The sequence below is a fragment of the Medicago truncatula genome, chromosome 5 (genome assembly GCF_003473485.1).
Source record: "Medicago truncatula cultivar Jemalong A17 chromosome 5, MtrunA17r5.0-ANR, whole genome shotgun sequence".
Lineage (NCBI taxonomy): Eukaryota > Viridiplantae > Streptophyta > Magnoliopsida > Fabales > Fabaceae > Medicago > Medicago truncatula.
Window position 1 is genome coordinate 1,412,091 of NC_053046.1, and position 10,399 is coordinate 1,422,489.

At 31.7% G+C, this 10,399-nt stretch overlaps 1 protein-coding gene across 1 annotated transcript; it reads right to left on the reverse strand.

Annotated features, from left to right (window-relative positions):
- Positions 1–8,042: 8,042 nt before the first annotated feature.
- Positions 8,043–10,027, reverse strand: LOC11428907 (geraniol 8-hydroxylase). Its single transcript, XM_003610787.4, has 2 exons — positions 9,086–10,027; positions 8,043–8,766 (listed from the first exon to the last, which is right to left on the reverse strand). Exons 1-2 carry the CDS (start codon positions 9,971–9,973, stop codon positions 8,152–8,154), a joined length of 1,503 nt encoding a protein of 500 aa, XP_003610835.2. The 5' UTR covers positions 9,974–10,027; the 3' UTR covers positions 8,043–8,151.
- Positions 10,028–10,399: the final 372 nt, after the last annotated feature.

Consider the following 10,399-nt stretch of genomic DNA (forward strand, 5'->3'; position numbering starts at 1 on the left):
TTGGGCCAGAAAAGTGAAATTGGGCCACACACAACACACAAGCCCAAACAGCAGCTTCATTTTGTAATTTTAATTATGCGGGCTGGCGGGCTAGCCCTAACGGGCTTCGGATTTTTACGGGCCGGGCCAAAAAGCCCTATTTAAATTCGGGCTGCCATTTTTAGGCCCAAGCCCTACGTTTTTTTTCGGGCTTTCGGGCCGGCCCATTTTGACAGCTCTAGCAGGAGATCCCTTCTTTTGCTTAAAAAAAAAAAACTCACTCCATAACCTATTATATTTTGAAAATTGTTGTTGACACATTACATAAGGTTGAGACACAGAAGTAAAATACACTTTTGCTCCTTCGACAGTTAACTGCCGAGGAATTCAATAACCGGTTGCAGTTAACAGCCAAGGAAAACCTCGGTAGTTAACTGTCGAATTTTTTTTATAAGAACAGAACTGACATAGGAGTTTTCAAAACTCCATTGTTATATTTTTTGATCTCCTAGGTGCGATTTTGAGCAATTTCAAGCAATTCTAAGTCAATTTCAATAAAAAAAACAAGCAAGTTTGTGATTGTTGTTTTGATCTCCTAAGTACGTTTTTTGATCTTCGACATTGTTGTTTTGTGGTCGAATTGTTTGTTTTTTTTGTTAAATTTCAATTATATAGGTTCGATTATATAGGTTTTATTGATTTTATGATATTTATGATAGTTTATGTTAGAATTGTTAGAGAACTTTTATTGAATTGTTAGGTTTAGGTTTTGATGAATAGTTGTAGAATTGTTAGAATTGTTTAGGTTTAGGTGTAGGTTTTGATGATAATTTAGGTTTAGGTTTAGTTTTTGATTTTACGATTTTATGGCATTGTTGTTTAGTTAGGTTTTGATCGCCATTTTTTTTTTAATGTAGATATGTCTCAGAATCATAATCAACGTTCAGGGTGATGAGAAGAACGAAGAAAAATTGCTATGACATGGCACAGAATTGTTTGTGATGATTCCGAAAAAAAGAAGGGTTCAAAGGTGCCGGTGTACAATTAGTCTAGGTTGAGGAGGAGCGGGAGGACATGCTATTTTGATCCTCAATCAAAACAAGGTGCCCCAGGGATTGTAGCGAACAACCCGGTTGACTTGTGTGACGAGGAAGAATGAATGTAATGGCTTTTAATGCCTAATTGTTTTGGATTTTTTTATGTTTTATTTTTGCGTCGCGCATATTTTGTTTGACATTATGGTACTTAGAATAAAATCGTATTTGGAATAATTTTGCTTAAAGTCACGTTTTTGCATAATTGTGTATTCGAATAAAAACTAATTAAATCTAACGTGAATTCAACTAATTAAAATTGTGTAATGAATAAATAAATTCGAAAAGTGAATAAATAAGATAATTATTGTTCCATTCAAAACAAAATGAATTATGCATATTCAACTATATATGTTATCACATTATATTGCTTTACATTACATTCCAGAATGTACCTTCCAACTGCAACAATTATCTTACCCCTGAATGGGGTAAATTCAAACTTGCTAAACAGCAGGACTCTAGCATGCGATGAGCATCTTGAATGATGATATTCAAGTGTCAAAAGAATGTGGTGCATTCCTTGACACTTGAATACCATCATTCAAAATGCTCATCGAATGTTGGCTTCCTGCCGTTTAACAAGTTTGAATTACCCCATTCAGAGGAAGAAAATTGTTGCAGTTGGACGTTTGTACCTCCCAACTACAACAATTGTGTTAACTTTGAATGGGGTAAATTCAAACTTGTCAAGCATGACTCCAATATTCGACCGACATTCCCAATGTTCCATTCAAAAGATTAAATTCTTGTTAGGCTGAGATTAAATGATGGTATTCAAATGTCAAAAGAATGAGGTTCATTCCTTGACACTTCAATACCTTCATTTAAACCAGCCTAACAAGAATTTAATCCTTTGACAGGAACAATGGGAATGTCGGTCGAATATTAGAGACCTATCGTTTGGCAAGTTTGAATTACCCCATTAAAAGGAAGACAATTGTTGTAGCTGGAAGGTGCATTCACTCCGTACCTAATGACGATCTTCTGGCGGAATCAAACTTTTGATGATATCTTCAGTTGATCTCAGCAACGTCACCCGCATATGGATCCACTGGAACATGATGTGCTCCCAAAACATGGTCGTCACGTTTTCGTCGTTCGTTAATTCCACCCAAGTGAATGATACTCTCCCCTCGTCGAGCGTTGGACGTTTATACCGAACGTGTTCCACCCTCCTTGTGTCTCCGGGGTTGACTCCTTGGTTGAATTCAGTCAGTTCATCATTGAGACCTCTTAACGTTACACCAAGGCACCGAACCTTCAACCTCTGAGGTTCTCCGCCATTGAATTGTGCATGAATGTCGATCCACCCGGCCATTGTTTCAAATCTACACAATAAGAAATTAAAAAAAATCAATGAAAAACTCATTCAAACATTTCATCAAACACTTGATGTGCAAATTATACATAGACTCTAAAAATCATAAAAATAACCCTAAAATTATAAATCATATACTCTTACTAAAATAAAAAAAAATTAATCATATACTATAACATAAATCATTCAACTTATGTTTAACACATTTTTTTTGTTAAAACGTAAAATATAACAAAATTATTCAACTTATATTTACTCTTTAAATAAATCATATACTCTTACTAAAATAAAATAAAAAATATAAAACATCAAATTAAAATATAACCCTAAAATTTTAAACTACAACATAATCATCATGCAAACATTTTAACTAAATTAACCAACTAACATATAATCTAAAAATGATTTATAACATGTAAATCTAATTAAAAACTAAAATAAAAAAATAAATATAAAACACCAAATTAAAATATAAGTCTAAAATTTTAAACTATAACATAGACATCATACAAACATTTTAACTAAATTAAGCAACTAACATTTACACTAAAAATGAATTATACTATGTAAATCTACTCAAAAACAAAAATAAAATAAATCTACTCAAAAACTAAAAAATAAAAACATTTATAACAACTAAAATGTAAGTTAATAGCATTATAATTACTTACTTGTGATTTTGTTGAATAAATTTGGTTGGGTTTTTTAGAGAGATTTGGAATTTTTTTTTGGAAGATGAGATGAATAATGGATGAGAGAGCTTCTGCTAGATTTGTAAAAGCGTATTTTACTTGTGTGTCTCAGCCTTATGAAATGTGTCAACAACAGTTTTCTTATATTTTTGATGGATCCATGTCGTTTGGACATTTTTACATATATTAGCAAATATATTTAATTTTATTTAAAAAAAGAGAAATTATGAAAGATGTTATAATTTTTTTTTTAATAATGACAAGAGAAAAATATATTAAAAGAATAAAAAGAAGATAGAGTAAATTACTATAAGAAGTATGATAGAAAAAATATCATTGACCATGTATTACTAATTGTAAAATGATTAATAATAAAACACAATTTTTTTTTTCAAATATCTTATCTCTTATTCCTTAAAGTTATTAGGTTTGCATCAAGTTAACCCTAAAGATTTGGAGCCAAATTAGCAGCAATTAATGCTAATGAGTTAACCTTAAAATAATTTGGCTCCAAAGTATTTGACTGTTTGAATTCAAAATAATGCAATTATTGTGGTCTGCTTAGTTTACCGTGTTTTATGTAAACCTTTAGTTTTCCATTTAGTTTGTATTTGTATTTCAAAATTCCCCTTGCTTGAATACAACACAACATTAATCAAGGGCTATTGAACTTTCGTTTTGAAAACCAACACATCTATCCATATGTAATCCTCTTTTTCCCATGCATATTAACACAATCATGCACCTTATTCCCTCTGTATATATACACATGCCTGACTGTTTCCGTTTTACTCATCTGTTTCTAAACTTTCTTCAATCTTAGCAGTTAAACTTGGTGTGCATGGAGCTGTGATTTGCTGGAGTTTGATGGTCGTTTTTTTGGAAGTTTTTCAATGTCTTTGTTTCCTTTTATTTTATTTTTGGAGCATGTTGACTCCTTTTTTTGCTTTGTGTTGTTGAAATTTGCCAAATCTATTTTGTTCAAGACTATATCTGTTTAATTAAGTATCCAGTTTCATTTCAATTCCATTTATATTTTGCCCTAAGTAATTCTCTGTTGATGGTTAATGATACAGTTAAACAATTTTATTTATATATATGCTTGATACCATGTTTAACAGTTTATATGCATTAAAAACTAAGCTTTAAGAATCAATTTAAGGTGATAACTAGGGTACCCATGGAAAAATGGTGGGTAATTTACCCCAACTAATAAACATTCACCTTTTTGGGTGGTATCCATAAACTATCTTGATCCCACCAATAAATTACTCATTATGATTGGTTGGTGGATAAATTACCCACCATTTTTCAAAGGTAATCTAGAAAAAACCTCAATTTAATGAACAACTACACATCTATTATAATATGGAAAACCATAACAAGTTGTATGAAAAATGCATATTAAATAAATGCTTTTTTTTATTTAAAAAAAAAAAATTAGTATAGAAATGGAGGCATGTATTTGGGGTGTGAATTAAATTTAACAGCTTACCTATGGACTTGGCGTTAAGTTTTAGTTTAATTGTTTTTTTGGAATTTCAACAAGTGCTTTGTATTGTGCAGTTTATTTTTGCTCCCTTGCAGTTATTTTTTATTGTGACTATATAAATGCACACGGTCCATTTATTGTGATGGCACAAGTTTTATAGGAAACTAAAGAATACAAATTTTGAAGCACGGACTTAAAAATGTTGGCCTACACCTATAGACCAACTCCCCTATTTTTACATGGACAACTATATTGTTGTTTCAAGAGTTACCTCAAAAGAAGAGTTAATGATACTCATCACTGATGAAACAACAAAGATATCAATTTTACATCTACTGTTGTTTATGAGAAAGTATTCTGTAATATTTGATAGTATCATTATTAATATAATGTAAGTGATAATCAACTTTAGTTAGACCGTTTGTTGAAGTTAAATTTATATCTCTGTCTTTTAGTATTCTAACTATATCACATCAATTTTTTCTATATTATGTAACATTATACAGCTCATAAAACCCGTGCGGCACACGGGTCAGAAATCTAGTAACTTCAAATGAAACTCGAAGGTAAAGAGTTTTTCAAACATTCACAATTTTGGTCAGAATGATTGACCAAATATAGAAGGTCATTCATAAAACTTTTATTCTCAACACAATTCAAATTATTTTTATGGCAAATTGTCATTTTTATACCAAGATACATAATGAGTAATTCAATATGGTGTAATTTGTTCTCGTGAGCTTAGCTCAGTTAGTTGGTTCGAGGTTCAAACTCTGGACACTACCAAAAAATAATTTGTTTAATTTCTAAGTAGTTTATGGCTATACATTATGTTAGTCAAATAATTTCTCAGACTTATAAAATTAATTAAAAATAGTTATGTCCAATCTGAGACAATTTTGTAACTTTACTACCGCATAATCAAACACAGATGAAAATTCGACACACTACTTTCCCTAACTTTCATGTCTAATTAAAATTGATTCATATACAAGACAACACATTTCATGTAACGTTGTCCTTTTTCTTCTTTGTCCATAGATAAAGTGGTAACGTCATTAATACTCTCACTCACAGAACTGCAAGGTCGATGTTCGAACTAACATGAAGGTTTCCAACTTAACAACACACAAAATTGTAAGGTCGATTTTCCTAAAAAAAAACGGTAAGGTCGATGTTCGAACCAACATAAATGTGTCCAACTTAATAATTTTAACACGATTAAGTGAACTATGCTTTAATAGTCGTGGTGATGAATGTCCAATTCCTAGCTTTGTGTACACATCGCTCCAAGAGGATTGGGCTTCTGATGCCCATTCTATTATACTAGCATAAAGACCGCCACTAACATCTTTTCAATCTTATTAGCCAGAAATGCTAAAATGGTAAAAAAATAAATAAATAAAGGGTAATATTGAAAGAAAAGATGATACATCAAAACACAATATTTTTTTGTACATAAAGTCAATATAAGATTTTTTTTTTAGTGTTCAATATTGTTCCTATTGTTGCAGACTCTTTCTCCTATTATTGCGGATTGTTTCGATTAACCACAGTCCACAGTACGTACATGTTTGTGAACCATGGGCTTTGGGATTGCATTTGAATGCACATAGAATTGTTTGTTATTAAGATTTGCATAGAGGAATTCAATACTTGGCTATTCCAACTTTGAAATTTTATTGTAGCTTTCCTGGATGGTTTGTGTCTTTGTGATGATGGCATGCATATTATCCAAGAAATATACTTTTACCTACTCTTGGGAAAACTAAATTTATCAACTATTAAGCCATGTCTTGGTACTTAGTTGTTCTTCGATTATTTTAGTACTATTATGTAAGCAATGGATCAATAAGGTTCTACAAGATATGAAACACAGACACCAGATATGACATGAGCCGTAGACGCAAACATCGTTAAAATAATTTGAAAAATTAAAATGATTGAATGTAATTGCATGTGTCATTATCAATATAAAGTGTCGGTGCTACATTATAGCTTTGAGCTTTGATGAAAATTCCACTGTCAAGGTTAACCGGTGATGGGTAAGAGGCTTCCAACGTGCTATATACCCTGAATTAACCAAAATTACAAAAACATCATTAACTATAGTCTCTCATTAATCACTTTGGTCTTCCATTATGTTTATTGCTAGTTAATTATTTGGTCTTTGAATGTATTTTCCATTAGTCAAGTTGGTATATCAAATTTTTAAGAGCAGACTTCAGTGTTCCAGTACACAAAAACTAGTCTTAGTCTGAACAATTTTGAAGATATTGTTATATATTAATTATTGTGCTGATTTGAGGGGACCATTAATTTTTTTATATTACCTTGTTGTCATGTGACTAGAAGGTCACGGGTTCAAGTCCTGGAAACAACCTCTTATATAAAAAATAGAGTAAGTTTGCGTACAATACACCAAATGGTGGGACCCTTTCCTGAACCCTGCATATGCGGGAGCTCTAGTACACCGGATTGCCCTTTTTTACCCGTATCTACTGTGTGATATTCCAGGATAAAGCATATACTCATTCAAATAGACTTATAAATAATAATAAATAATAACATGACAAGAATTTAGTGTATTGTTTTATATTAAAAGAATGATCCATGATTGTTCACATACTAACACGAGAAACCATAAAAGCTTATTATTGATCATCTAAGTGGGCTTGGTCAATCAATTCTTTTATGAGTAAATTACACTTCCATCTCTTTAAAGATGCTTGAGTTACACTCCCCTCACCTCTTATGTTAAAATATACACTCATCTCTCCTCTTATTCAAAATATATTAGGAAATATTTCACTCCACTCTCTTAATAGAATTCAAAACATATTAGGAAATATTTCACTCCCCTCCCTTAATAGAAGCTTGAATTACATTCCCCTCCCCTCTTAAGTCAAAATCTACACTTTACTCCAACAATAATTTTTTTATTTCTAATAATCTAGCAAAAAAAAAAATTGAACACACTTTGAGAAAAATAGTATTGCGGGTCTATTTTATTATTATCAAAATTTGAATACATATTTTTCGCTATTTTTTATTAACATATAGTTTAAACCCTATTATAAAATATGAAACAGTCAAAAATAAAATTAAAATATGTAAACAATTACTAAAGACAATAAAGTATGGTTGCTTAAAAGTTAATTTTATACTCTAAATTATAAAATTAATAGTAAAATATTTAAATTTAATTATCATTGACACTTAAATTATAAATTAATTAATTTATTTTACTTAAATGATGGTTCAAAATTGGTATATATTATAAAAATATTTATTTATCTTAAAATAGATTAAAGTTTAGTGTATATTTAATTATTAAGGGTGAGAATTGTAATTCAAGCATCTTATAGGCGAGGGGAGTATAAATTTTATTTTTCAATGGAGGAGAGTGTATATTTTAACATAAGAGGAGATGAGAGTGTAATTCAAGCTTCTCTTAGAGAAGGGGAGTGTAATTTACTCTCTTTTTATTGAATGTCTATGTTTAATTTCCTTACAGAGGCCAAATAGAATTGAAATACACGTAAAAGAATTACAAGTTGCTACGTAGGGAATTTAATTACTGATTTTGGTTGGAATAACTCTCAAGGATTCACATTTTCTCAAGGCAAGTCCTTGTATTGCATCTTCCATGTCTATTTCTTCAGGTTTCATATCATTTTCTAGCTTCCAATCAAAAGAAATTAGTAATGATCCCAACATCATGTGCAACATCCTCATAGCCAAAGGCAAGCCGGGACATATTCGCCTTCCACTGCCAAACGGCGTGAGCTGAAAATTTTGTCCCTTGATATCAAGCTTTGTTCCTAAAAACCTCTTTGGCGAAAATAAATTTGGATTGTCCCATACTTTTGGATCTCTACCAATAGCCCACACATTAACGAAAATTTGTGCACCTTTTGGAATGAGGTAGCCATTGACTTCTACGTCTTCCTTTGCTTTTCGAGGGAGCAAAAGTGGAGCTATCGGGTGCAAGCGTAAGGTTTCCTTTATTATCGCTTGTAAGTAAGGGAGTCTAGCAACGTCTGATTCCTCGATCGGGTTTCCTATTCCAATGGTATCTTCAAGTTCTTTTTTAACCTTTGACATTATATTTGGGTTGTGAAGTAGTTCAGCCATTGCCCATTCTAATGTATATGTAGTTGTATCAGTTCCCCCAACAAGTAGATCCTGTTATAAACCAACCATTAGCTTGAAAGTTTATAGTGAATAAAATCTTGAAAAGTATTCATGGTATAATTTATTAAAACATTATTAAAATTTAAAACATGACATGTAATATGCGCATGCGCGCACATACACACATATAGGTTTTTAGATCCTTTATTGTCCCTCTTGTCTCTTCAATAAAATTGCAACCGACGGGTAGCCTGAGAGAAAGGAAGGGACCGGAGAGGATCCAAGTCCATTGAGAGAGATGCGAATAAAGTGGACTAAAGAAAGAGAGATCAAACATCATGATTGTAAATAGTAAGAGATTAGAAAATACATGTAGTAAATGTTGAATTTTTTCTCTGTCCAACTCCTTTTTGTTTTCTTCAGCGAGCAACGAGTCTAACATATCGTTGTTGGCGACAAAACCATCCCCTTCTCGCAATTTCAACTTTTGATCGATTATGTTGTCAAAGATACCAAACAACTTTCCTACATAAAACACATAGGTCCTTTTGATGCCTTGTGGATCAATCAACCTCAACAATGGAAAAAAATCAGCCATGTTTGGAGATCCAACCGTCTCCGACATATCCATAACCAAATCCTTGTTATTAGCAAAGTCTACAGAGAAAACAGTATTAGACAACAAATTAATTGAAGTCTTAAAAGCTAATTTTCCCATATCTATTGCTTCACCCTTTAGGCTGCATTGAGAAACATAATTGATGAGTTCATCTATCTTCCCACGCCTGAGATATTGGCTTGCATCAAGACTCTTATTAGAGAATAGTTGATTTTTGCATACCCTTCGCATCTCTCGCCAAAGAGGCGAAAGAGAAAGGAATCCCACGCCAAATTGGTCGTGATTGAAAGCGGTTAAAGCATGTGGTACAGTTCGGTCTGAAAGTAAAGAATCATGTGTTTGGAGTATCTCTTTGGCCATGTCGGGCGAAGAGATAACTATGGTTGTTACTTGACCTAGCTTTAAAGTTAATATTGGACCATAAATTTTGGCAAGTTTGGCTAATGATTTATGTGGTTTGTTGTTCATTACAAAGAGATTTCCAACTATGGGAAGAGGGAAAGGTCCTGGTGGAAGTTTTGAGTTAGTTTTGTTTCTCATTTTGGTTGCAAATAATGAGTAAAAAACTTGTGTAACAATGAATATTAACAAGAAGATAAGTATATAACTCAGAATATCCATATATGGTATTGTTGCCATTTAGAACACAAGTAAAAAAAGGATGTATATGGAAGAAGATTATTATATCTTCTGTTGTGAATTGTGATGCTTTGGGTTCACTAGAGTGTCCTATTTATAATGCATCTGATTCAAACATCAGTTATTGGAAAACCTACTTGTAATTTGTTAATTCATTATATAATCAAAAGTAGCAAGTTTTTTATAACGATCACTGTATAATTGAATGTTATCCACTTTTTTATCATAAAAAACACATGGAGATTTAAACAAAACAAATATATAGATCATGAGAAAAACAACATATATAAGAAGCCTGGCTAGAAGAATTCCTGATCTCAGCAAAGGTTTTGCAATGAAAATTTCAAAATTGAATAAGTCACAGGGCCAAGCTGGTAAAGCAAAAATTTCAACGTTTTTTCTTTTATTTTATTTTTTAGGTTTTTA

Coding starts and splice junctions, on each gene's coding strand:
- LOC11428907 (XM_003610787.4), bottom strand. CDS start 9,973: ATGGCAACAATACCATATATGGATATTCTGAGTTATATACTTATCTTC. Junction 8,767..9,085: donor AAATTCAACATTTACTACAT/GTATTTTCTAAT, acceptor GGTTTATAACAG/GATCTACTTGTTGGGGGAAC.